General features: G+C 57.7%; 1 protein-coding gene across 1 annotated transcript; it reads left to right on the top strand.

Annotated features, from left to right (window-relative positions):
• Positions 1-2,011: 2,011 nt before the first annotated feature.
• Positions 2,012-22,994, top strand: grin2db (glutamate receptor, ionotropic, N-methyl D-aspartate 2D, b). The gene is made up of 16 exons (XM_088940113.1): positions 2,012-2,085; positions 2,216-2,437; positions 5,107-5,224; positions 9,146-9,790; positions 11,191-11,457; positions 12,419-12,753; positions 13,963-14,077; positions 14,154-14,359; positions 14,825-14,993; positions 15,077-15,230; positions 15,484-15,609; positions 16,937-17,166; positions 17,420-17,580; positions 19,190-19,377; positions 19,466-19,698; positions 20,307-22,994. The coding sequence occupies exons 1-16, from the start codon at positions 2,012-2,014 to the stop codon at positions 22,992-22,994; spliced, it is 5,931 nt and encodes a 1,976-aa protein (XP_088796239.1).
• Positions 22,995-27,706: the final 4,712 nt, after the last annotated feature.

A 27,706-nucleotide genomic window follows, 5' to 3' on the forward strand; every position in this document is an offset into this window, starting at 1 on the left:
GTCTACACTGACAAACCAGCACCATCTACACTAACACACACCATCTACACTAACACACACTATCTACACTGACACACACACTATCTACACTAACACACACCATCTACACTAACACACACTATCTACACTGACACACACACTATCTACACTAACACACTACACTGACAAACCAGCACCATCTACACTAACACACACTGTCTACACTGACAAACCAGCACCATCTACACTAACACACACCATCTACACTAACACACACTATCTACACTGACACACACACTATCTACACTAACACACACCATCTACACTAACACACACTATCTACACTGACACACACACTATCTACACTAACACACTACACTGACAAACCAGCACCATCTACACTAACACACACTACCTACACTAACACACACTACACTGACAAACCAGCACCATCTACACTAACACACACTATACAAACACACATTATCTACACTGACAAACCAGCAACATCTACACTAACACACACTATCTACACTAACGCACACTATATACACTAGGAAAAACATACCCATCTACACTAACACACACCATAATACACATTCAGAAATACACACACCATGCCCCCCAGGCTGACAGGTTGCCATGGGGACGAAGCCCTGTGTCAGTCTGACCCCTCACCCCCTCTCCTCCCTCTTCCCAGTCCAGCGGCACGCAGGCAGAGCAGGAAGAGCAGACGATACACCGACTGATCGATGGGCTTGGAGAGAGATGATTACAGGTGCTGGAATCAATGAGATTGATAGACACATCCCAGACACACACACACACCAAAGAGCTCGACACAAGACACAAAACGCAGACCTCGTGAGCAAGCGTGTGGTTTAGAACCAGAAGCTGCTTTCTTTAGAAAGGCTTCAACGGCATGGGTAGTAGCTTGTTCCACACGCTGGGATGAATTTAACAATGTCTTGAATACTCGAATCAAGTCCCCTCACAGTCTTTTCTGTTCAGCACTTCAGACTGAAGAGACTCAGTTCCTCCAGCCTGTCAGTATAGTTCACTTCTGTTACCTTCAGAGTGTATCGGGCTGCTCGACTCTATACTGATCCCAAAGCAGTAATCTTTTCTTTAATCTGGTGACCAGAATTGTACACAATATGGCAACTCAGGTCTTATACCATGTTCTACAATTTGACACCAGTTGATTCAAATTCTACGTTTTTAACTAGACATCCTAGATACAGTAACTGATTCCCCACACAGAATAGAAGAGTATATGATGTGTCAACATAAATGCGTTACACACTGGATACAGACACACACACTAGGCACAGACAAACACACACTGGGCACAGACACACACCCTGACACACACTGGGCACAGACACACACCCTGACACACTGCACACAGCCTGTTCACACAGCGCGGGTGTAGTAAATATTGATACTGCATCCTGACAGCGGAGAGAGCTGGCGCTCGCCGGCGGCTCCTGCTCCGCGCTAGGAAGTTTTTAGCATGCAACATGTGCCGCCGCTGGAGGGGGGGAGGAGAGAGGGGCAAGAGAGAGGGAGGGAGGGAGAGAGGGAGGGGGCCCGAGGAGAGAGAGGAGAGAAAAGAGTGGTTGACGGTTGCTAAGCGACGGGGCGCATATGCTGAATTTTAACAAAAGATCGGGGGGAAAGGAGAGAGAGAGAGAGGGAGGGAGAGGAGAGCGGTAGGCAGGTAGAGAGAGAGAGGGGGAGATCACGAAATTGAAAATATACACAGATCCATGCACAGAGCGAGAGCCCAGGAGCCATGGGTGCCCGCCGAGACGCACGCAGGGCTGCTGATGTGATGTGACGGCGGCCCGCAGCGACAGTAAGTGCCCCCGGCGCGGGGTCCTGCCCCCCCCCGCGGAGACGGGCTTCGGGGGTGTCGGGGCGCCGCCGCCGCGCGGGGGTCTGACCCCTCTGTCATTGCCGCGCGCACACACACACACACACACACCGCGGCGCGAGAGCGGGTGGTCACCGCAGAAAAACGAAGGTCATGTCCGGGCAGGCGGACAGGCGGACAGGCTGGCCTCCGCCAGTCCCGGCACAGGCGTGCAGACCGGTGGCGGGGTGTGTGTGTGTGTTGTGTGTGTTGTGTTGTGTCGGGGGCGGGGGGGTATTTCCAATTTCAATTTCCAATTTCCGTGCGACCGTCCATCGATCCGACTGCGCGCCCGCCGGCTGCACGGCCGCGTCTGAGCCCCGGAGCTCTGGGGGAGACCGTGCTGAGGAGGAGGAGGAGGAGGAGGAGGAGGGTGGCGGAGCTGCTGATTGATGACTTTGCGTGCACGTGGCGGCTGTGCGGACCAGACCAGACCAGACCAGTCGGCGAAATGGGCACCGGCACCGGCACCGGTCTCGTGGGGGCCGGACCGGGCCGAGCCGAGCCGCTCTCTCTTTTAAACAAGGGCTCGAGGCTCAGGTGATTAATTCCGCGTTTGGGAGGCTCTGCGCCTCTCACCGTTAATCAATGCCAATAATTAATTAATCAGCCAGTAGCTCGCAGCGCCGGCCCCGCCCCCCCGTCTCTCCTGGGGCCGGGAACAGGGAGAGCGACACACATGTTTATTCAAACCCGGGACCGAGACTCCGTCGGGAACGGGCTGCGACAAGCGCCTGCAGGAGAGATCGGGAGCCGCAGGTATTCTCGCTTCTCAAACCGGCGCCTCACCACAGAGCCACCGCGAGTCTTGTTTTAGAAGGAAGGGCTCAGACATATCACCAGATGTCTAACACATGAAATCAAGCGCCTGTTGCAGTATTTGAATCTCACCCTGTTACTATAATTACTACTGCTGTGATCGCTGTATACTCTCACTGCTGCTGTTACTACTGCTGTGATCACTGTATACTCTCACTGCTACTGTGACTACTGCTGTGATCGCTGTATACTCTCACTGCTACTGTTACTACTGCTGTGATCACTGTATACTCTCACTGCTAGTGTGACTACTGCTGTGATCACTGTATACTCTCACTGCTAGTGTGACTACTGCTGTGATCGCTGTATACTCTCACTGCTAGTGTGACTACTGCTGTGATCACTGTATACTCTCACTGCTAGTGTTACTACTGCTGTGATCACTGTATACTCTCACTGCTGCTGTTACTACTGCTGTGATCACTGTATACTCTCACTGCTAGTGTTACTACTGCTGTGATCACTGTATACTCTCACTGCTAGTGTGACTACTGCTGTGATCACTGTATACTCTCACTGCTGCTGTTACTACTGCTGTGATCACTGTATACTCTCACTGCTAGTGTGACTACTGCTGCGATCGCTGTATACTCTCACTGCTGCTGTTACTACTGCTGTGATCGCTGTATACTCTCACTGCTGCTGTTACTACTGCTGTGATCGCTGTATACTCTCACTGCTGCTGTTACTACTGCTGTGATCGCTGTATACTCTCACTGCTAGTGTGACTACTGCTGTGATCACTGTATACTCTCACTGCTAGTGTGACTACTGCTGTGATTGCTGTATACTCTCACTGCTGCTGTTACTACTGCTGTGATCACTGTATACTCTCACTGCTAGTGTGACTACTGCTGTGATCACTGTATACTCTCACTGCTGCTGTTACTACTGCTGTGATCACTGTATACTCTCAGTGCTAGTGTGACTACTGCTGTGATCGCTGTATACTCTCACTGCTAGTGTGACTACTGCTGTGATCACTGTATACTCTCACTGCTAATGTGACTACTGCTGTGATCACTGTATACTCTCACTGCTGCTGTTACTACTGCTGTGATCGCTGTATACTCTCACTGCTGCTGTTACTACTGCTGTGATCGCTGTATACTCTCACTGCTGCTGTTACTACTGCTGTGATCGCTGTATACTCTCAGTGCTAGTGTGACTACTGCTGTGATCACTGTATACTTTCACTGCTAGTGTGACTACTGCTGTGATCACTGTATACTCACTGCTAGTGTGACTACTGCTGCGATCACTATATACTCTCACTGCTAGTGTGACTACTGCTGCGATCACTGTATACTCTCACTGCTAGTGTGACTACTGCTGTGATCACTATATACTCTCACTGCTAGTGTGACTACTGCTGTGATCACTGTATACTCTCACTGCTAGTGTGACTACTGCTGCGATCACTATATACTCTCACTGCTAGTGTGACTACTGCTGTGATCACTGTATACTCTCACTGCTAGTGTGACTACTGCTGTGATCACTATATACTCTCACTGCTAGTGTGACTACTGCTGTGATCACTGTATACTCTCACTGCTAGTGTGACTACTGCTGCGATCACTGTATACTCTCACTGCTAGTGTGACTACTGCTGTGATCACTGTATACTCTCACTGCTAGTGTGACTACTGCTGTGATCACTGTATACTTTCACTGCTAGTGTGACTACTGCTGTGATCACTGTATACTCTCACTGCTAGTGTGACTACTGCTGTGATCACTATATACTCTCACTGCTAGTGTTACTACTGCTGTGATCACTGTATACTCTCACTGCTAGTGTTACTACTGCTGTGATCACTGTATACTCTCACTGCTAGTGTTACTACTGCTGTGATCACTATATACTCTCACTGCTAGTGTGACTACTGCTGCAATCACTGTATATTCTCACTGCTAGTGTGACTACTGCTGTGATCACTGTATACTCTCACTGCTAGTGTGACTCCTGCTGTGATCACTGTATACTCTCACTGCTGCTGTTACTAGTGCTGTGATCACTGTATACTCTCAGTGCTGCTGTTACTACTGCTGTGATCACTGTATACTCTCACTGCTACTGTTACTACTGCTGTGATCACTGTATACTCTCACTGCTGCTGTTACTACTGCTGTGATCGCTGTATACTCTCACTGCTGCTGTTACTACTGCTGTGATCACTGTATACTCTCACTGCTACTGTTACTACTGCTGTGATCACTGTATACTCTCACTGCTACTGTTAGTACTGCTGTGATCACTGTATACTCTCAGCTGCATTCTCTCTCCGTATCTGTAAAAGCTCCTGAAGTGAGTCGGGTTGTGATCTGTCCGCCGGGGTTCTTCCTGCTGGAAGTCAGTTTGACTGAACCGGCTCACATGTTTTAAGATGCGTTGACCGGAAGCGCTCGGACCCGTGTGACCCAGAATCCGTAGTCAGTCTGATGCCCCAGCGGGCGGAGAAACGGCTGTACGAAAGCCGACAAACTTCAGAGCCACATTCATCGGTACTTGGTCGGAGGGACTCGCTGTTTGTCTCAGCGAGACTCAGCTGAGACCTCCATTGCAGTGAAACCTCCCACCCCACTTTTACTGCACTGTGCTGTGACTTTACCACGATCTCTCTGGGCTTTACTGCGCTGTCCTGTAACTTTACCACAATCTCTCTGGGGTTTACTGTGCTGTACTGTGACTTCACCATGATCTCTCTGGGCTTTACTATGCTGTATTGTAACTTTACCATGATCTCTCTGGGCTTTACTGTACTGTACAGTGACCTTACCATGGTTGACTCCTCTCATGCCCCCCTCAGTGAAGTTTGTGTGAGACATCCCCTCAAGGCCCAGGACTGGGCTGGACTGTGCTCTGACTTGACCATGACCTCTCAGTACAGCGCAGTAAAGCCCAGAGAGATCATGGTAAAGTCACAGCACAGTGCAGCAAAGCCCAGAAAGATTGTGGTAAACACAGGACTGAGCAGTAAAGCTCAGTGACTTCACCAGTCTCTCTGGGCTGGACTGCGCTATGCTGTGGCTCTACCATGGTCTGACTCCTCTCAGGCTCCCCTTAGCGCAGTTTGTGTGGGACATCCCCTCAAGGCCCAGAACCTTCTGACTATTTACAGCTGCAGTAATTCTCCCCAGCGGTTCAGCTTATCCTAATGGGCAAATTCAATTTGCTGTAGCTTAAGCTGAATTACCTTTATATACTGTCTGGGTTTGCAAAGCAATTTCTCTTTTGTTGAAATAAATGAGTCCGCCGCCGTGACCCGGGCTTCTGTGGGGAGCACAGTGCGAGCTGAGTGTCTCCGGTGCCTGCTGGGCTGTGGCTGCGGCACATCGGTGCCCCCGTGTGGCGGGTTGGGGTGTTGGGGGTGCAGCGTGCTCGCGGTGTGTCCACAGCGGATCAGCAGCTGTGTCAAATACGTCCAACACAGAATTGTGCACGATGGAAAATTCAGCCTGAGTTTCTCTCTCCCCCCTCTCTGCTCTCCCCCTCTCTCTCTCCTCTCCCCTCTCCCCTCTCCTCTCTCTCTCCCCCCTCTCTCTCTCCTCTCCCCTCTCTCCCCCCCCTCTCTCCCCCCCCTCTCTCTCCCTCTCTCTCTCTCCCCTCTCTCTCCCCTCTCCCCCCTCTCTCTCCCCTCTCCCCTCTCTCTCTCCTTTCTCTCTTCCTTCTCCCCTCTCCCCCCTCTCTCTCTCCCCTCTCTCTCTCTCCCTCTCTCTCTCCTCTCCCCTCTCTCTCTCCTCTCCCCTCTCTCTTGTCTCTCTCTCTCCTCTCTCACTTTTCGCTGTCACAGTTGGTCTGTTTCCTTAATTAAGTGAAAAAAGTTCCACTTCTGTCCAGACCTGAAGAAAACACAGTGTCTTTAAAAGGCTTTGAAATAATTTGTGTCCCGATGGGTTGAGCCAATAAGAAGCTTCCCAGAGCTAATTGAGAAACGCTCAGCCAGGAGGGTGACAGTACAGGCCCTGTCTCACCGGTGATGGGTGTGTGTTGAGTGTGTGTTCCGTTTGCTGCTCCAGTATTCACAGTGTGTACAGACGCAGCCTGTTAATCGTCTCTAATTAAGGTACAGGAATCTTGCAAGTGCAGAACAAGAATTACTCTTAACGAGATCAGACACATGCATTTTGAAGGGATTACTGTGCGTTCCCTAAAGACGCAGTCTAGACGGTTTCATAGGATTCCATTTATAGAAAATTATATTTTTGCACTTAGCAATGTGATGTTGTACAGTAAAGTACAATACATTACAGTGTAGATCAGGCTCTGTAGATACAGTACAGTGTGGACCTGCTCTGTAGATACAGTACAGTGTGGATCAGGCTCTGTAGATACAGTACAGTGTGGATCTGCTCTGTAGATACAGTACAGTGTGGACCTGCTCTGTAGATACAGTACAGTGTGGATCAGGCTCTGTAGATACAGTACAGTGTGGACCTGCTCTGTAGATACAGTACAGTGTAGATCAGGCTCTGTAGATACAGTACAGTGTGGATCTGCTCTGTAGATACAGTACAGTGTAGACTTGCTCTGTAGATACAGTAAAGTGTAGATCAGGCTCTGTAGATACAGTACAGTGTGGATCTGCTCTGTAGATACAGTACAGTGTAGACCTGCTCTGTAGATACAGTACAGTGTAGATCAGGCTCTGTAGATACAGTACAGTGTGGATCAGGCTCTGTAGATACAGTACAGTGTGGACCTGCTCTGTAGATACAGTACAGTGTGGATCAGGCTCTGTAGATACAGTACAGTGTAGATCTGCTCTGTAGATACAGTACAGTGTAGATCAGGCTCTGTAGATACAGTACAGTGTGGATCAGGCTCTGTAGATACAGTACAGTGTAGACCTGCTCTGTAGATACAGTACAGTGTGGATCAGGCTCTGTAGATACAGTACAGTGTAAACCTGGTCTGTAGACCCAGTCAGGGTGTTAACCAGTCGGGAGTGTATTGTCGCAGTCTGCTGTAATAACCCCTTTTTCAGGGTGTGACAGGACGCAGTATTGATCTCTCGCTGTGCTGATGCTGCAATCACTTCTGGCAGTGATTTACATGGTGTCCTGTAGAGCCTGAGTGTGAGGCAGAGTCTTTAAGAGTCCAGAGCCCTGTGACTGGGCTGTGTCAGTGTGTCCACAGGGACTAGAAGAGTCCAGAGCCTGTGTCTGGGCTGTGTCAGTGTGTCCACAGGGACTAGAAGAGTCCAGAGCCTGTGTCTGGGCTGTGTCAGTGTGTCCACAGGGACTAGAAGAGTCTAGAGCCCTGTGACTGGGCTGTGTCAGTGTCCACAGGGACTAGAAGAGTCTGGAGCCCTGTGACTGGGCTGTGTCAGTGTGTCCACAGGGACTAGAGGAGTCTAGAGCCCTGTGACTGGGCTGTGTCAGTGTCCACAGGGACTAGAGGAGTCTAGAGCCCTGTGTCTGGGCTGTGTCAGTGTGTCCACAGGGACTAGAAGAGTCTAGAGCCCTGTGTCTGGGCTGTGTCAGTGTGTCCACAGGGACTAGAAGAGTCTAGAGCCCTGTGACTGGACTGTGTCAGTGTGTCCACAGGGACTAGAGGAGTCTAGAGCCCTGTGACTGGGCTGTGTCAGTGTCCACAGGGACTAGAAGAGTCTAGAGCCCTGTGACTGGGCTGTGTCAGTGTGTCCACAGGGACTAGAAGAGTCCAGAGCCCTGTGACTGGGCTGTGTCAGTGTCCACAGGGACTAGAAGAGTCTAGAGCCCTGTGACTGGACTGTGTCAGTGTGTCCACAGGGACTAGAAGAGTCCAGAGCCCTGTGACTGGGCTGTGTCAGTGTCCACAGGGACTAGAAGAGTCTAGAGCCCTGTGTCTGGGCTGTGTCAGTGTCCACAGGGACTAGAGGAGTCTAGAGCCCTGTGTCTGGGCTGTGTCAGTGTGTCCACAGGGACTAGAAGAGTCTAGAGCCCTGTGACTGGGCTGTGTCAGTGTGTCCACAGGGACTAGAAGAGTCCAGAGCCCTGTGACTGGGCTGTGTCAGTGTGTCCATAGGGACTAGAAGAGTCCAGAGCCCTGTGACTGGGCTGTGTCAGTGTGTCCACAGGGACTAGAAGAGTCCAGAGCCCTGTGACTGGGCTGTGTCAGTGTGTCAGCTCACACCACGTGGAATTTCACCATCTGTGCCTTCTCCCCCACTGTGCTCCCCCCTCTCTTTTCTGTGTTTGCAGTTGTTGTCTCTAAGGACTCCTGGGAGTTTAAACCGGCTGAGTTTGCGAGCCGAGAGAGCAGGAGAGAATCTGTCAGCAGGGGCCTCTGATTCAGAGCAATCGCATTAACACCTGGGGTCAGGAGTGTGGGAGGAGGGGCGACACGCTGTCAGCAGCTCGCCGAGCGCCTCTGTCTCCCCCAGTGTCCTGCTCCTGTCCGGCTGTGGTCAGTCAGTGCCTGTCCTTCTCCCTCTCTTTCAGATTCCCCAGCTGTGTGACACTCCCCAGCCCCGCCCACCTCCCCCCGTCGCCATGCCCGCGCCCCGGCCCCGCCCCCGGCCCCTCCCCCTGGCCCTCCCCCTCCTCCTGCTCTGGTGGGTGGCGGTGTGGGTGGGGCCCGCCAGCCCCTCCCCCGCCCTGCTGGGCCGCCCCCGCGACCGGGACCGGGACCGGGACCGGGACCGCGACCGCGACCGCGAGAGAGACGCCGCGGGCAACGGCTTCAACATCGCCGTCATCTACTCCGGCTCGTCCCTGCACCCCGAGACAGGGATGTCGGGGTCCGGGGCGGGGGCGGCGGGGCTGGGCGGCCGGGTGCTGTACCCCGGGGGCGGCTCGCCGGCGGGCTCCGCGCCCAGCGGGGTGGGGGGCAGCGTGGTGACCCCGTGGGGCTCGGTGAACGTGCTGTGGGTGCCGGTGAACGAGAGCAGCCCCACCTCCCTGCTGCTGCAGCTGTGCGGCCTGCTGGCCTCCCGCCCGCTGCACGGCCTGGTGTACGAGGAGGAGCGCCCCCCGCCGCCCCCGCTGCGCGGACCCCTCGCCCCGCTGCTGGAGTTCGTCTCCGCCCAGACCGGCCTGCCCATCGCCGCGGTGGGCGGCGGCGCTGCGCTGGGGAGGGCGCCGCAGGTGAGGGCCCCCGGGGGGCTCTGTGTGTGTGAGACTGCTGTGTGCCTGTGACTTTACTGCACAGTGAGTCTGGGACAGTGCCGTACTGTGTGTGACTTTACTGCACAGTGAGTCTGGGACAGTGCCGTACTGTGTGTGACTTTACTGCACAGTGAGTCTGGGACAGTGCCGTACTGTGTGTGACTTTAGTGTGTGTGTGAGACTACTGTGTGCCTGTGACTTTACTGCACAGTGAGTCTGGGACAGTGCCGTACTGTGTGTGACTTTACTGCACAGTGAGTCTGGGACAGTGCCGTACTGTGTGTGACTTTACTGCACAGTGAGTCTGGGACAGTGCCGTACTGTGTGTGACTTTACTGCACAGTGAGTCTGGGACAGTGCCGTACTGTGTGTGACTTTACTGCACAGTGAGTCTGGGACAGTGCCGTACTGTGTGTGATTTTACTGCACAGTGAGTCTGGGACAGTGCCGTACTGTGTGTGACTTTACTGCACAGTGAGTCTGGGACAGTGCCGTACTGTGTGTGACTTTACTGCACAGTGAGTCTGGGACAGTGCCGTACTGTGTGTGACTTTACTGCACAGTTAGTCTGGGACAGTGCCGTACTGTGTGTGACTTTACTGCACAGTGAGTCTGGGACAGTGCCGTACTGTGTGTGACTTTACTGCACAGTGAGTCTGGGACAGTGCCGTACTGTGTGTGACTTTACTGCACAGTGAGTCTGGGACAGTGCCGTACTGTGTGTGACTTTACTGCACAGTGAGTCTGGGACAGTACTGTACTTTGAGTGTGACTTGAGTGTGTGGTTGAGACTGTACTGTTCTGTGTGTGACTTTACTGTGTGTGTGAGACTACTGTGTGCCTGTGACTTTACTGCACAGTGAGTCTGGGGCAGTACTGTACTGTGTGTGACTGTACTGTACAGTGAGTCTGAGACAGTGCTGTACTGTGTGTGACTTTACTGCACAGTGAGTCTGGGACAGTGCTGTACTTTGAGTGTGACTTTAGTGTGTGTGTGAGACTGTACTGTTCTGTGTGTGACTTAACTGTGTGTGTGAGACTACTTTGTGCCTGTGACTTTACTGCACAGTGAGTCTGGGGCAGTACTGTACTGTGTGTGACTGTACTGTACAGTGAGTCTGAGACAGTACTGTACTGTGAGAGTGATTTTACTGTGTGTCTGCATTCTGTGTGTCTGTTGTGTGATTGTGTGTGTGAAACTGTACTGTGTGTGACTTTACTGTGTGTGATTTTACTGTGTCTGTACTGTGTGTGACTTTGCTTGACTGTGTGTGTGAGACTTTACTGTGTGTGAGAATTTACTGTACTTTGTGCATGACTGTACTGTTCGAACTGTACTGGGGAGTGAGAGTCTGTCCTGCGGTCCCTCTGTCTGCCAGGAGAGCGGCGCTGTTTTCCTCCAGTTCTCCAGCCCCACCTCCCTGCAGCTGCAGGTCATCTTCGAGGTCCTGGAGGAATACGACTGGACCGCCTTCTCCCTCGTCACCACCCGTCACCACGGCTACCAGGACTTCCTGTCAGTGGTGGAGGGCTTGACGGATGGCTCCTTCATCGGCTGGGAGAGGAAGAGTGTGGTGATGCTGAACCTGACTGATGACCCCGCCGGAGCGCGGACACGCCGCCTGCTGAAGGACAACGAGGCTCAGGTACCACGCTCTGCGCCCGTGCCTGTGTCTGTCTCTCTCTCTGTCTGTCCCTCTCTGTGTGTCTGTCTCTCTCTTCCTGTCTCTTCCCTCTCCTCTCCTTCTGGTCCTCCTGCACTGCTTGTCCTCAGACCTCTCCACTGTTCAGCACGTGTGCTCATTCACAGAGCGAGAGCGCCCCCCCAGTCTGCGCAGGCCAGGCGGGGAAGTGCAGCTCAGTGCTGTTGCGGTGATTCTCTTGCTGTGTCTGTGCCTCCTCTCTCTCTCTCTCTCCCTGTCCCTGGCTGTGCCTCCTCTCTCTCTCTCCCTGCCCCTGGCTGTGCCTCCTCTCTCTCTCTCTCCCTGTCCCTGGCTGTGCCTCCTCTCTCTCTCTCTCCCTGCCCCTGGCTGTGCCTCCTCTCTCTCTCTCCCTGCCCCTGGCTGTGCCTCCTCTCTCTCCCTCTCCCTGCCCCTGGCTGTGCCTCCTCTCTCTCTCTCCCTGCCCCTGGCTGTGCCTCCTCTCTCTCTCTCTCCCTGCCCCTGGCTGTGCCTCCTCTCTCTCTCTCTCCCTGCCCCTGGCTGTGCCTCCTCTCTCTCTCCCTGTCCCTGGCTGTGCCTCCTCTCTCTCTCTCCCTGCCCCTGGCTGTGCCTCCTCTCTCTCTCCCTGCCCCTGGCTGTGCCTCCTCTCTCTCTCTCTCTCCCTGTCCCTGGCTGTGCCTCCTCTCTCTCTCTCCCTGCCCCTGGCTGTGCCTCCTCTCTCTCTCTCTCCCTGCCCCTGGCTGTGCCTCCTCTCTCTCTCTCCCTGCCCCTGGCTGTGCCTCCTCTCTCTCTCTCCCTGCCCCTGGCTGTGCCTCCTCTCTCTCTCTCTCCCTGTCCCTGGCTGTGCCTCCTCTCTCTCTCTCCCTGCCCCTGGCTGTGCCTCCTCTCTCTCTCTCCCTGCCCCTGGCTGTGCCTGTATTAACCCCTCGTGCCTCCTCTCTCTCAGGTGCGCTTGCTCTACTGCTCCAGGGAGGAGGCAGAGGCAGTGTTCCGGGCGGCCTGGGCGGCTGGCCAGGCTGGGCCCTCCCACATGTGGTTCGCCGTGGGCCCGGCGCTGGCAGGGCTGGACTCGGACTCGCTGCCCCGCTCGCTGTTCGCCGTGCGGCCGCAGGGCTGGCGGGACGAGGCGCGCCGCCGCATCGCCAGGGGCGTGGCCATCCTGGCGCAGGGCGCGGCCGCGCTCCGGAAGGACTATGGAGGCGGGGAGGGGCCTCACTTCGGATCCGGCAGCTGCCAGACTGACAGCAACCAGACGCAGAGACTGGGAGCTGGGCTGATCAGGTGAGAGAGCGGGCACCTGCGGGCACACCTGTCCACACTCCTGCTGGCACACCTGTCCACACTCCTGTCCACACTCCTGCGGGCACATCTGTCCACACTCCTGCTGGCACACCTGTCCACACACCTGCTGGCACACCTGTCCACACTCCTGTCCACACTCCTGCGGGCACACCTGTCCACACACCTGTCCACACACCTGTCCACACTCCTGCTGGCACACCTGTCCACACACCTGCTGGCACACCTGTCCACACTCCTGTCCACACTCCTGTCCACACACCTGCGGGCACATCTGTCCACACTCCTGCTGGCACACCTGTCCACACACCTGTCCACACTCCTGCGGGCACACCTGTCCACACTCCTGCTGGCACACCTGTCCACACTCCTGTCCACACTCCTGCTGGCACACCTGTCCACACACCTGTCCACACTCCTGCTGGCACACCTGTCCACACTCCTGTCCACACTCCTGCTGGCACACCTGTCCACACACCTGTCCACACTCCTGCTGGCACACCTGTCCACACACCTGCTGGCACACCTGTCCACACTCCTGTCCACACACCTGCGGGCACATCTGTCCACACTCCTGCTGGCACACCTGTCCACACTCCTGCTGGCACACCTGTCCACACACCTGTCCACACTCCTGCTGGCACACCTGTCCACACTCCTGTCCACACTCCTGCGGGCACACCTGTCCACACACCTGTCCACACTCCTGCTGGCACACCTGTCCACACACCTGTCCACACACCTGCGGGCACACCTGTCCACACTCCTGCGGCCACACCTGTCCACACACCTGTCAACACTCCTGTGGGCACACCTGTCCACACTCCTGCTGGCACACCTGTCCACACTCCTGTCCACACTCCTGCGGGCACACCTGTCCACACACCTGTCCACACACCTGTCAACACTCCTGTGGGCACACCTGTCCACACACCTGTCAACACTCCTGTGGGCACACCTGTCCACACACCTGCGGCCACACCTGTCCACACTCCTGTGGGCACACCTGTCCACACACCTGTCAACACTCCTGCGGGCACACCTGTCCACACACCTGCAGGCACACCTGTCCACACACCTGTCCACACTCCTGCGGGCACACCTGTCCACACACCTGCGGGCGCGGTGCCCGTGCTCTCGGACAGACCGGAGCTGGGACCTGTGACACCTGTGCTCCGCTCTGCTGCCCAGGTACTTCAGCAACATCACCCTGGGGGGCCGGGATTACTCCTTCAACGCCGAGGGCTACCTGGCCAACCCGTCGCTGGACGTCATCTCCTACCACCCCGGCCGCGGCTGGGAGGAGGTGCGTGTGCCCGCCGCGCTCGGCGCCCCTGTGGGCCGCGGCGCCCCCGCTGACCTGTGCCCGTCTGCGCCCGCAGGTGGGCTCGTGGGAGGGCGGCGTGCTGCGCCTGCGCTACCCGCCCTGGTCCCGCTACGGGCCCTTCCTGCAGCCCCCCGACGACGCCCAGCACCTGCGGGTGGTCACCCTGGAGGAGCGCCCCTTCGTCATCGTGGAGCCCGCCGACCCCGCCAGCGGCACCTGCATCCGCGACTCCGTGCCCTGCCGGCGCCCCCTCAACGCCAGGTAACCGCGGCCACGCGTGGGGTGTCCCGGGGTGACCCCTCTCTCTCTGTGTCTCAGTGTGCTGGCGGAGGGGTGTCCAGGGGTGACCCCTCTCTCTCTGTGTCTCAGTGTGCTGGCGGAGGGGTGTCCAGGGGTGACCCCTCTCTCTCTGTGTCTCAGTGTGCTGGCGGAGGGGTGTCCAGGGGTGACCCCTCTCTCTCTGTGTCTCAGTGTGCTGGCGGAGGGGTGTCCTGGGGTGACCCCTCTCTCTCTGTGTCTCAGTGTGCTGGCGGAGGGGTGTCCAGGGGTGACCCCTCTCTCTCTGTGTCTCAGTGTGCTGGCGGAGGGGTGTCCTGGGGTGACCCCTCTCTCTCTGTGTCTCAGTGTGCTGGTGGAGGGGTGTCCTGGGGTGACCCCTCTCTCTCTGTGTCTCAGTGTGCTGGCGGAGGGGTGTCCTGGGGTGACCCCTCTCTCTCTGTGTCTCAGTGTGCTGGTGGAGGGGGTCGTTCCCATGAAGCAGTGCTGTAAGGGCTTCTGCATCGACATCCTGAAGCGTCTGGCCCGGATGGTGGGCTTCACCTACGACCTCTACCTGGTGACCAATGGGAAGCACGGCAAGATGATTGACGGGGTGTGGAACGGCATGGTGGGAGAGGTGAGTGTGCCCCCCCCGCGCCCCCACGCCCCCGTGCCCCTGCGCCCCCACTCAGCCCCGTCTGAGCGCCCTCTCGTCCGCAGGTGGTGTACAAGCGGGCGGACATGGCCATCGGCTCCCTGACCATCAACGAGGAGAGGTCGGAGGTGGTGGACTTCTCCGTGCCCTTCGTGGAGACGGGCATCAGCGTCATGGTCTCCCGTAGCAACGGCACCGTCTCGCCCTCCGCCTTCCTGGGTGAGGGGCTGGGCTTGGTTTTTCGGGGGGCTGGTGCTGGCTTTGGGGGGCTGGTGTCAGTTTCAGGGGGCTGGGCTTGGTTTCGGGGGGCTGGTGCTGGCTTTGGGGGGCTGGGGTCGGTTTCAGGGGGCTGGGGTCGGTTTCGGGGGCCTGGTGTCAGTTTCGGGGGACTGGTGCTGGTATCGGGGGGCTGGTGTCAGTTTCGGGGGGCTGGGGTTGCTTGACGGGGCCATGCTCTGTCCTGTCTCCCCAGAGCCCTACAGCCCGGCAGTCTGGGTGATGATGTTCGTCATGTGTCTGACGGTTGTTGCGGTAACAGTCTTCATCTTTGAGTTCTTCAGCCCAGTGGGGTACAACCGCAGCCTGCAGAGTGGGAAACGTGAGTCCGACTGTGCCTGTCTGTCTCAGGGCAGTGACAGTACACAATACTCCTCCTCTGTCTCAGGGCAGTGACAGTACACTATACTCCTCTGTCTCAGGGCAGTGACAGTACACAATACTCCTCCTCTGTCTCAGGGCAGTGACAGTACACAATACTCCTCCTCTGTCTCAGGGCAGTGGCAGTACACTATACTCCTCTGTCTCAGGGCAGTGACAGTACAGAATACTCCTCCTCTGTCTCAGGGCAGTGGCAGTACACTATACTCCTCTGTCTCAGGGCAGTGACAGTACACTATACTCCTTCTCTCTCTCAGGGCAGTGGCAGTACACTATACTCCTCTGTCTCAGGGCAGTGGCAGTCCACTATACTCCTCCTCTGTCTCAGGGCAGTGGCAGTACACTATACTCCTCCTCTGTCTCAGGGCAGTGGCAGTACACTATACTCCTCCTCTGTCTCAGGGCAGTGGCAGTACACTATACTCCTCCTCTGTCTCAGGGCAGTAGCAGTCCACTATACTCCTCCTCTGTCTCAGGGCAGTGGCAGTACACTATACTCCTCCTCTGTCTCAGGGCAGTGGCAGTACACTATACTCCTCCTCTGTCTCAGGGCAGTAGCAGTCCACTATACTCCTCCTCTGTCTCTGGGCAGTGGCAGTACACTATACTCCTCCTCTGTCTCAGGGCAGTGGCAGTCCACTATACTCCTCCTCTGTCTCAGGGCAGTGGCAGTACACTATACTCCTCTGTCTCAGGGCAGTGACAGTACACTATACTCCTCTGTCTCAGGGCAGTGACAGTACACAATACTCCTCCTCTGTCTCAGGGCAGTGACAGTACACTATACTCCTCTGTCTCAGGGCAGTGACAGAACACAATACTCCCCTGTCTCAGGGCAGTGACAGTACACTATACTCCTTCTCTCTCTCAGGGCAGTGGCAGTACACTATACTCCTCTGTCTCAGGGCAGTGACAGTACACTATACTCCTCCTCTGTCTCAGGGCAGTGGCAGTACACTATACTCCTCCTCTGTCTCAGGGCAGTGACAGTACACTATACTCCTCCTCTGTCTCAGGGCAGTGGCAGTACACTATACTCCTCCTCTGTCTCAGGGCAGTGGCAGTGCACTATACTCCTCCTCTGTCTCAGGGCAGTGGCAGTACACTATACTCCTCCTCTCTCTCAGGGCAGTGGCAGTACACTATACTCCTCCTCTCTCTCAGGGCAGTGGCAGTACACTATACTCCTCCTCTGTCTCAGGGAAGTGGCAGTACACTATACTCTATACCAGTACTGATCCTGGCCTGTCCCCTGTCCTCTCTCCCAGGGGCCGGCGGCTCCAAGTTCACCATCGGTAAGTCCATCTGGCTGCTGTGGGCCCTGGTGTTCAACAACTCGGTGCCAGTGGAGAACCCGCGCGGCACCACCAGCAAGATCATGGTGCTGGTCTGGGCCTTCTTCGCCGTCATCTTCCTGGCCAGCTACACGGCCAACCTGGCCGCCTTCATGATCCAGGAGGAGTACATCGACACCGTCTCCGGGCTGAGCGACAACAAGGTGCGAGCGTGCTGTTCGTGACACCGAGACCGCCAGGCCCACGAGCCCGTGGGGCAGGAGGGGAGAGGTGCCTCGTGGGCCGTGTAGTTCACTTGTTTCAATCAGGGATGTTAGAACATGCCTTCCTGACTCTGGACGGCTCATGTGGTCCTGTTGTCTTGACCAAACCACCACCTTCTCCCCTCCCCTTCTTTCCCTCCCTCTCACCTCGCTGCCCCCTCCTCCCTGTCTGACCCCTGAACCCCCCGCGTAGTTCCAGCACCCCACAGAGCAGTACCCGCCCCTCAAGTTCGGCACGGTGCCCAACGGCAGCACAGAGAAGAACATCCGCAGCAACTACCCCGACATGCACACCTACATGGGCAAGTACAACCAGAGGGGAGTGGAGGAGGCCATCAACAACCTGAAGACTGGGTATGTGATCCTGACCCCCAGTCAGCCCAGCCCTTAACCCCAACACTTATCACACCACTAACCCCAGTGCTAATCCCACTGCCAACACCAACAGTCATCACACCCCTAACACCACACTGATCACACATAACTAACCCCAACACTGATCACACCCCTAACCCCAGTGCTAATCCCACTGCCAACACCAACACTGATCACACATAACTAACCCCAACACTGATCACACCCCTAACCCCCGTGCTAATCCCACCGCCAACACCAACACTGATCACACATAACTAACCCCAACACTGATCACACCCCTAACCCCAGTGCTAATCCCACTGCCAACACCAACAGTCATCACACCCCTAACACCACACTGATCACACATAACTAACCCCAACACTGATCACACCCCTAACCCCAGTGCTAATCCCACTGCCAACACCAACAGTCATCACACCCCTAACCCCAACACTGATCACACATAACTAACCCCAACACTGATCACATCCCTAACCCCAGTGCTAATCCCACTGCCAACACCAACACTGATCACACATAACTAACCCCAACACTGATCACACCCCTAACCCCAGTGCTAATCCCACTGCCAACACCAACAGTCATCACACCCCTAACACCACACTGATCACACATAACTAACCCCAACACTGATCACACCCCTAACCCCAGTGCTAATCCCACTGCCAACACCAACAGTCATCACACCCCTAACCCCAACACTGATCACACATAACTAACCCCAACACTGATCACATCCCTAACCCCAGTGCTAATCCCACTGCCAACACCAACACTGATCACACATAACTAACCCCAACACTGATCACACCCCTAACCCCAGTGCTAATCCCACTGCCAACACCAACAGTCATCACACCCCTAACACCACACTGATCACACATAACTAACCCCAACACTGATCACACCCCTAACCCCAGTGCTAATCCCACTGCCAACACCAACAGTCATCACACCCCTAACCCCAACACTGATCACACATAACTAACCCCAACACTGATCACATCCCTAACCCCAGTGCTAATCCCACTGCCAACACCAACACTGATCACACATAACTAACCCCAACACTGATCACACCCCTAACCCCAGTGCTAATCCCACTGCCAACACCAACACTGATCACACATAACTAACCCCAACACTGATCACACCCCTAACCCCAGTGCTAATCCCACTGCCAACACCAACAGTCATCACACCCCTAACACCACACTGATCACACATAACTAACCCCAACACTGATCACACCCCTAACCCCAGTGCTAATCCCACTGCCAACACCAACAGTCATCACACCCCTAACACCACACTGATCACACATAACTAACCCCAACACTGATCACACCCCTAACCCCAGTGCTAATCCCACTGCCAACACCAACACTGATCACACATAACTAACCCCAACACTGATCACACCCCTAACCCCAGTGCTAATCCCACTGCCAACACCAACAGTCATCACACCCCTAACCCCTTATCTCAGCCCCAACCCCAACGCCGATCCCAGATCTGCCCCTGACACTCAACCAGCAGACGGAGAGTCTGACCGCCCTCCCCCTCTCCCTCCCCCCCCCAGGAAGCTGGATGCCTTCATCTACGATGCGGCGGTGCTGAACTACATGGCCCGCAAGGACGAGGGCTGCAAGGTGATGACGATTGGCTCGGGGAAGGTCTTCGCCACCACCGGCTACGGCATCGCGCTGCAGAAGGGCTCGCGGTGGAAACGCGCCGTGGACCTGGTGCTGCTGCAGCTCGTGGGCGACGGTGAGAGGCAGGGCAGGAGGAGGAGGAGGCACCCCCCCCTCCAGACGGACTCCCCCAGTGACGCAGCTCTCCCCCCTCTGTGCCCCAGATGAGATCGAGATGCTGGAGCGCCTCTGGCTGTCGGGGATCTGCCACAACGACAAGATCGAGGTGATGAGCAGCAAGCTGGACATCGACAACATGGCGGGCGTCTTCTACATGCTGCTGGTGGCCATGGGGCTCAGCCTGCTGGTCTTCGCCTGGGAGCACCTGGTCTACTGGCGGCTCAGGCACTGCCTGGGGCCCTCCGGTGGCCTGGACTTCCTGCTGGCCTTCAGCAGGGTGAGCCGGGGCTCGGGGCTCGGGGAGGGAGGGGCGGGGGAGAGGGGGACAGGGAGACGGGGGAGAGAGAGGAGGAGGACAGGGAGACGGGAGAGAGGGGAGGAGGACAGGGAGACGGGAGAGAGGGGGACAGGGAGATAGGAGAGAGAGGAGGAGGACAGGGAGACGGGAGAGAGAGGAGGAGGACAGGGAGACGGGAGAGAGAGGAGGAGGACAGGGAGACGGGAGAGAGGGGGACAGGGAGACGGGGGAGAGAGAGGAGGAGGACAGGGAGACGGGAGAGAGAGGAGGAGGACAGGGAGACGGGAGAGAGGGGAGGAGGACAGGGAGACGGGGGAGAGAGGAGGGGGACAGGGAGACGGGAGAGAGGGGAGGAGGACAGGGAGACGGGAGAGAGAGGAGGAGGACAGGGAGACGGGAGAGAGGGGAGGAGGACAAGGAGACGGGGGAGAGAGGAGGGGGACAGGGAGACAGCAGAGAGAGGTGGACAGGGAGACGGGTGAGAGACAGAGGGGCAGGAGTGGGAGTCGGGAGTCAGGGAGAGGAGCAGGACAGGGCGATGGGGGGTTAGAGGTCTCTGTCTGACGGCTGCTGTCCCCCTCTCCCAGGGCATGTACAGCTGCTGCAGCTTCGAGGACGAGACGGCCGGCAAGGGCCCCCTGCCCCCCCACCACCACCAGCCCCCCCACTCCGTCGTCGCGGCGACCATGAGCAGCCCAGCGGCCGCGGTGCAGCAGCCGCTCCCTGCGCAGCCGCCGTACAAGGCGCCCGTCCTGCCCGGGTCCCCCTTAACGATGGGCAGCGCGCTGGGGCCCTCCAGCACCCCCATCCTGGGGGCCCCCCTCCCCTGCTCCACATTCCTGCCCCGCCCGGACCGCAGGCTGGCTGTGGTGGACCGATGGCGGCTCCCCAAGTCCATGACCGCCAAGCCCATTGGTGTCAGGGGTGGGATGGCAGAGCTGGGGCCCTACCCCCCGGCCGGCCAGAGCTGGGGGGCGGGTGGGTCGGCGGGGGGCGGGGGCCTGGATGGGTACAAGCGCTACTACGGCCCCATCGACCCCGAGGGCCTGGGCTCCTGCGGCGACCCCCAGGCGGGCGGCGCGCAGACCCCCAAGACGGGGCAGAGACACGCGGCGCCGGCCCCCGCGCCCGGGGGCTACTACCCGCCGGAGAAGGGGCCCGATGGGAAGAAGAAGGCTCATGGCGGGGGCGCGAGCTCCGGGAAGCCCCCCAAGTCTCTGGGGACCCCCCGGCTACCGCCCAAAGCGCAGGGGGCCCCCCTGCCCCCGCCCCCGGCCCCCCAGCCGCCCCCCCCCGCCGCCGCCTCCCCGCCCCCTCACCTCAGCGGGGACCGGGACTTCTGGAGACGGCGGAGGCCCCGAAAGGGGGCGGGGACCCCCAGCCCGGGGCCTCTGTACGAGAACATCATCCCCCTGGGCCGGAGGGGAGGAGCAGCAGGGAGGGAGGGCGCCGGGGGGGGCTTCAGGCGAGGCCGTCGCTCCCCCCCCCCTCCGGACTACTCCTCTCCATCCGCCTCCCTCCCCTCCTCCTCCTCCTCCTCCTCCTCCGCCTCCTCCTCCTCCTCGACCACCTCCTCTTCCTCCTCCTCCTCCTCGCGCTCCTCCTCCTCCTCCTCCTCCTCCTCGCTGTCGCGTGGCCGACAGGAGGAAGAGGAGGAGGAGGAGGAGGAGGCGATGGAGGAGGAGGAGTCCAGCCTGCTGCTGGGGGACGACCCCGCGGCCCCCCACCCTCGCTCCCACGCCCTTCCTCCCCCTCCCCTGCCCCCCCCCGTCCCGCCCCGGAAGCCGCGCGAGGGGGCGGCCGGCCCGCTGCGGGAATGGTGGCAGGGGTGGGGCGCGGGCGGCGGGGAGCGCGAGGGTGGGGAGAGGAAGAGGAGGAGGGAGGAGAAGCAGCAGCAGCAGCAGCAGAAGAAGAAGAAGAGGAGGAGGAAGAAGAGAAAGAAGAAGGAGGAGCGGGAGAGGGAGCGGGAGCGGAGGAAGAGGAAGGTCAAGAAGAAGAAGAAGAAGAAGACCCCCAAGACGAAGAGGAGGAAGAGGCAGCCCGAGGAGGAGGAGGGGGCCAGCTCCGGCCTGCGCCCCCCAGAGTACCCCCCCTTCGCGGGGCAGTTCCTGGAGGGCGGGGGCGAGGAGGAGGAGGAGGGGGGGGCCCGGGGCCGCGCCCGGCGCCCCAGGAGCGGGGCCCCTGCCCGGCGCTACCCCAGCCTGCACAAGCTCCCGGCCTCCGTCAAGTTCTGGGTGAGCGGGGCGTCCGAGCCAGGGGCCCCCCCCGGCCCCCGCCGCCGCAGGGGGCCCGCCGGCGAGAGGAGGCCCCTGCTGCTGCGCTGCGACCGGGGGCGCCCCCAGACCCGGGAGGGGCTCTCCTTCCACGAGTGGGACACCGAGGATGACGAGGAAGGCGAGGAGGAAGAGGAGGAGGAGGAGGAGGGTGGCGGCGGTCCGCAGAGAGGAAGGCGCAGGGGCCGGGCGCCGGCGCTGGGCTTCGGGTCCGAGCGGGAGGAGGGGCCCAGCTGCTCGGAGGAGGAGGAGGAGGAGGAGGAGGAGGAGGAGTCCTCGGGGGAGTTCGGGCAGTTCGAGAGGTACTGGGACGGGGGGCCCGGGGGGCCCGGGGGGGGCGGCTGGTTTTTCGGGACCTACCCGGCCCGGGAGAAGGGGGGCAGCGTGAACAGCCGGGACGACCCGCTGGGGGAGGGGGGGGGCTGGGGGTCCGGGGGGGGGCCGGGCTGGGGCGCGGGGCCTCCGGGGCCCCCCCTGCCCGCTGCGCCGCCCCGCCGCTACTGGTCCGTGGACAAGCTGCCCCTGAAGGGGCCGAAGCGCGGCAAGGGGCCCGGTTCTGGTGCGGGAGGCGGGAGGGCCCGGCCGAAGGCCCGGCCCCGGGAGCGGGACCCCCGCGCCCGCTGCCCCTGCCGGCCCCCCGCGCCGCGCAGCCAGGAGGAGCTGCTGCTGCCCCCCCGCCCCAGCGGCCCGGCCGCAGCCCCGCCAGACCCGGCCCCGCCCGCCCAGGCCCGGGCCAGCAGCCAGCCCAACCTCAGCGCCGGGGCGCCTGACCCGGGGGACCCCTCCCCGCCCGCCGCCGCCGCCGCCGCCGCCGCCGGGCCCCCCCCGGCCCCCGCGGGGCCCCCTGGGGCCGCCGGCAGCGCCCGGCTGCAGTACCAGCGGCTGCGCTCCGTGCCCCAGCCCCGGCCGCGCTTCTACTCCCCCCGCCTGCCCCTCAAGGCCAAGAGCCTGTGCTCCCGCCGCGGCTCCGCGCACTTCTCCAGCCTGGAGAGCGAGGTCTGAGCCGGGGCCAGGGGCCGGAGAGCCAGGGGCCAGAGAGCCAGCTCTGAGCCCGGGGCCAGGGGCCGGAGAGCCAGGTCTGAGTCCGGGGCCGGGGCTGGAGACCGAGCATGGACCACCAGGGACAGGGGCCGGACAGGGGCCGAAGAGTGAGCACGGACCACCAGGGACAGAGTCGGAGAGCGAGCACGGACCACCAGGGACAGGGGCTGGACATGGAGTGGGGGCTGCAGGACACAGCCTGAAGAGATACTGTAGGTATGAACCTACTGAGATACATGAACAAAGACACACAAGGCAGGAACTAGACACTGAGACTCCCTGGAACACACTGGGACACACTGAGACTCCCTGGGACACACTGAGACTCCCTGGAACACACTGGGACACACTGAGACTCCCTGGGACACACTGAGACTCCCTGGGACACACTGGCACTGGACATCACACACAGATCTCTCACAGACACTGGTCTGGCACTGGAGGTCACACACAGATCTCACACACACGCTGGTCTGGCACTGGAGGTCACACACAGATCTCACACACACGCTGGTCTGGCACTGGAGGTCACACACAGATCTCACACACACGCTGGTCTGGCACTGGAGGTCACACACAGATCTCACACACACGCTGGTCTGGCACTGGAGGTCACACACAGATCTCACACACACGCTGGTCTGGCACTGGAGGTCAGTGACTCAAGCCCAGGCTCAGAGTGACTCTCTAAGGCCAGTTTAAGATACTGAACCGGATGTGGAAGCTGGGACTGTTGAAACAGAAACTGAAAGTGATACTGCAGCTACTTCCCTGACAGTCCACACAGAGGCACTGACACAATCCTGATTCTACTGCTACTGCTAGAGTTTTCCCTGAGGCTGCTGCTACTCTGCCAGTGCAAGCAGTGTCTGACCACGACACAGCCCTGCTACAGCTACAAGTTCTGTTCCTGCTGCTGCTGCTTCTGCTATTGCTCTTACTTCTGGAGCTGCTTGACCCTGGCCCCTCCCACTCTCTCCTCTCCTCCAATCGGAACAGCAGACGATGATGCTATCTTGACCTGGGCCCCTCCCACTCTCTCCTCCTCTCCAATCGGAAGAGCGGACGATGATACTGTTGACCCTGGCCCCTCCCACTCTCTGCTCTCCTCCAGTCGGAACAGCGGACGATGATGCTATCTTGACCCTGGCCCCTCCCACTCCCTCCTCCCCTCCAATCGGAACAGCAGCCGATGATGCTGTCTTGATATGGGCCCCTCCCACTCTCTCCTATCCTCCAATCGGAACAGTGGACGATGATGCAGTCTTGACCCGGGCCCCTCCCACTCTCTGCTCCCCTCCAATCGGAACAGTGAATGATGATGCTGTTGACCTGGGCCCCTCTGAGCTGGGACTGACCCCATGGGCTGGGGCACTGGCTGTTTTTCCTTCTCCTCTCCTCAGTCCTCCGATCAGAGACACGAGTGACAGCGCTGGCATCGTCCTGACCCCTCCCCCCTTTCCCTCCCTCCTCCGATCGGATCAGTGAGCTGTGACGTCGTCAGGTGTAGGTGTCTATAGTGTTGTGATGATGCCATTTCGTCTGGGAAAGAGAAAATCTGAATCTATCAGACCAACCTGTAGCAGATTAGAATTTTTTCTTGTTTCTTGCTCTCTCTTCTCTCTCCTCTTTGATCGATTACCTCCTTCTTGCTATAACTCCTCTGTCACTGTGTTAGTATTTTAACAGTAGCTGAATGTAGCTGTGTTTTACTGTAGCAAAGAGACTCTGACTCACACTGTGCGCGGGTGCTGTACAGCGCCCCCCCCAGTGCACAGACGGCAAGCGTGCGAGAGAGCGTGCGAGTGTGTGCGAGAAAGATATCGAACCCTTGTGCTCACACACACACACAATAAAAGTAATTCCTCCCTTTTTGCAAATGTAGCATTTACAAACTGTGACTTCTCTTTTGGAAATGATATAAATTCATATAAAATGATTGTTTTTTCTAGATATATAAATATATATAAATATGATTCTATATCTATGGAGGATTGGCGTACCTGGGTGTTAGAGCTGTAGAGATTAGAGTTTAATTCCTCCAGCTGTGAAACATTATAGTGCCTGTGAAACAACACTGACAAGTGTCACCTTCTCTCTCTCTCAATCTCTCTTATCCTCTGTCTCTCTCCCCCTCTCCGCCTGTCTCTGCCTCTCTCCCTCTCTCCCTCTTCCTGTCTCTGTCTTTTACTCTCCCTCTGTCTTGCTGATTCTGTTTCAATCACGTTATTTGTTAATGTCCTACTAAAATCTATCTGGATCGAGCTTTCTATGTATCGCTCTTTTTAGCCGTTTATCTTAATCGAGTTATGTTAATCTTATCTGTATTATATCTAACCCTGCCTGTGATTGCCTGCCTCTCTCTCTCTTGCTCTTCCTACCTGTCTCTCTCTGTGAATCTCCTCTGTTCTACTCTGATCTTTTCTCTAATTAGCAAAAACGAGAGACCATGTAGAGACTGTGGTTTATTCCTCTGATGATGTACTGACTGTGGATCAGACCATGTCACTGTAGCTAGAGAGCTGGGACTGCTGTCTCCTGGCCACACCATTCCAGATCCCTGTGTTTTTACATGCTGAGCAGAATTCATAAACTCTGGCTCTGTTTCAATACTCCTGCCTCCTGGCTCTCTTTCAGTGTGTATGTGTGCCTCCTTTCTCTTTGAGTGTGCGTGTGCCCCCTGTCTCTCTTGGAGTGTGCGTGTGCCCCCTGTCTCTCTCTGAGTGTGCGTGTGCCCCGTCTCTCTCTGAGTGTGCGTGTGCCCCCTGTCTCTCTCTGAGTGTGCGTGTGCCCCGTCTCTCTCTGAGTGTGCGTGTGCCCCCTGTCTCTCTCTGAGTGTGCGTGTGCCCCGTCTCTCTCTGAGTGTGCGTGTGCCCCCTGTCTCTCTCTGAGTGTGCGTGTGCCCCCTGTCTCTCTCTCAGTGTGCGTGTGCCCCCTGTCTCTCTCTCAGTGTGCGTGTGCCTCATGTCTCTCTCAGTGTGCGTGTGCCCCCTGTCTCTCAGTGTGCGTGTGCCCCCTGTCTCTCTCTGAGTGTGCGTGTGCCTCGTGTCTCTCTCTGAGTGTGCGTGTGCCCCCTGTCTCTCTCTGAGTGTGCGTGTGCCCCCTGTCTCTCTCTCAGTGTGCGTGTGCCTCATGTCTCTCTCAGTGTGCGTGTGCCCCCTGTCTCTCTCTGAGTGTGCGTGTGCCTTGTGTCTCTCTCAGTGTGCGTGTGCCTCGTGTCTCTCTCTGAGTGTGCGTGTGCCCCCTGTCTCTCTCTGAGTGTGCGTGTGCCTCCTGTCTCTCTCTGAGTGTGCGTGTGCCTTGTGTCTCTCTCTGAGTGTGCGTGTGCCCCCTGTCTCTCTCTGAGTGTGCGTGTGCCCCCGTCTCTCTCTGAGTGTGCGTGTGCCTCATGTCTCTCTCTGAGTGTGCGTGTGCCTTGTGTCTCTCTCTGAGTGTGCGTGTGCCCCCTGTCTCTCAGTGTGCGTGTGCCCCCGTCTCTCTCTGAGTGTGCGTGTGCCTCCTGTCTCTCTCTGAGTGTGCGTGTGCCCCCTGTCTCTCTCTGAGTGTGCGTGTGCCCCCTGTCTCTCTCTGAGTGTGCGTGTGCCTTGTGTCTCTCTCTGAGTGTGCGTGTGCCCCCTGTCTCTCTCTGAGTGTGCGTGTGCCCCCGTCTCTCTCTGAGTGTGCGTGTGCCTCATGTCTCTCTCTGAGTGTGCGTGTGCCTTGTGTCTCTCTCTGAGTGTGCGTGTGCCCCCTGTCTCTCAGTGTGCGTGTGCCCCCGTCTCTCTCTGAGTGTGCGTGTGCCTCCTGTCTCTCTCTGAGTGTGCGTGTGCCCCCTGTCTCTCTCTGAGTGTGTGTGTTTGCTTCTTGACACACTGTCACCTCAGTCACACTGACACCCTCACATAGTGACACCACACTGACACAATCACTGATGAAACAAGTCTCAACAGACATCAACAATCTTTACTAAACTCCTGAGCTCGTGAGTACATTACATGAGTACAGTACATGAACACTGCACTGAGAGAGAGAGGGGTTCATACAGACACACTGACTGGACACTCCAGTACATGAACACTGCACTGAGAGAGAGGGGGGTTCATACAGACACACTGACTGGACACTCCAGTACATGAACACTGCACTGAGAGAGAGAGGGGTTAATACACACACACTGACTGGACACTCCAGTACATGAACACTGCACTGAGAGAGAGAGGGGTTAATACAGACACACTGACTGGACACTCCAGTACATTAACGCTGCACTGAGAGAGAGGGGGGTTCATACAGACACACTGACTGGACACCCCAGTACATGAACACTGCACTGAGAGAGAGAGGGGTTCATACAGACACACTGACTGGACACTCCAGTACATGAACACTGCACTGAGAGAGAGAGGGGTTAATACAGACACACTGACTGGACACTCCAGTACATGAACACTGCACTGAGAGAGAGAGGGGTTAATACAGACACACTGACTGGACACTCCAGTACATTAACGCTGCACTGAGAGAGAGGGGGGTTCATACAGACACACTGACTGGACACCCCAGTACATGAACACTGCACTGAGAGAGAGAGGGGTTAATACACACACACTGACTGGACACTCCAGTACATGAACACTGCACTGAGAGAGAGAGGGGTTCATACAGACACACTGACTGGACACTCCAGTACACTA

The sequence above is a fragment of the Atractosteus spatula genome, chromosome 22, assembly GCF_055471065.1.
Source record: "Atractosteus spatula isolate fAtrSpa1 chromosome 22, fAtrSpa1.hap1, whole genome shotgun sequence".
In the NCBI taxonomy this organism is placed as follows: Eukaryota; Metazoa; Chordata; class Actinopteri; order Semionotiformes; family Lepisosteidae; genus Atractosteus; species Atractosteus spatula.

What these genes read in the sequence shown, in the direction of transcription:
- grin2db (XM_088940113.1), top strand. Translation starts at nt 2,012, where the DNA reads ATGTCCGGGCAGGCGGACAGGCGGACAGGCTGGCCTCCGCCAGTCCCG. An exon ending in CTGGGAGCTGGGCTGATCAG is followed by an intron (nt 12,754 to 13,962) that starts GTGAGAGAGCGG and finishes TCTGCTGCCCAG; the next exon opens with GTACTTCAGCAACATCACCC. An exon ending in CAGCCTGCAGAGTGGGAAAC is followed by an intron (nt 15,610 to 16,936) that starts GTGAGTCCGACT and finishes CCTCTCTCCCAG; the next exon opens with GGGCCGGCGGCTCCAAGTTC.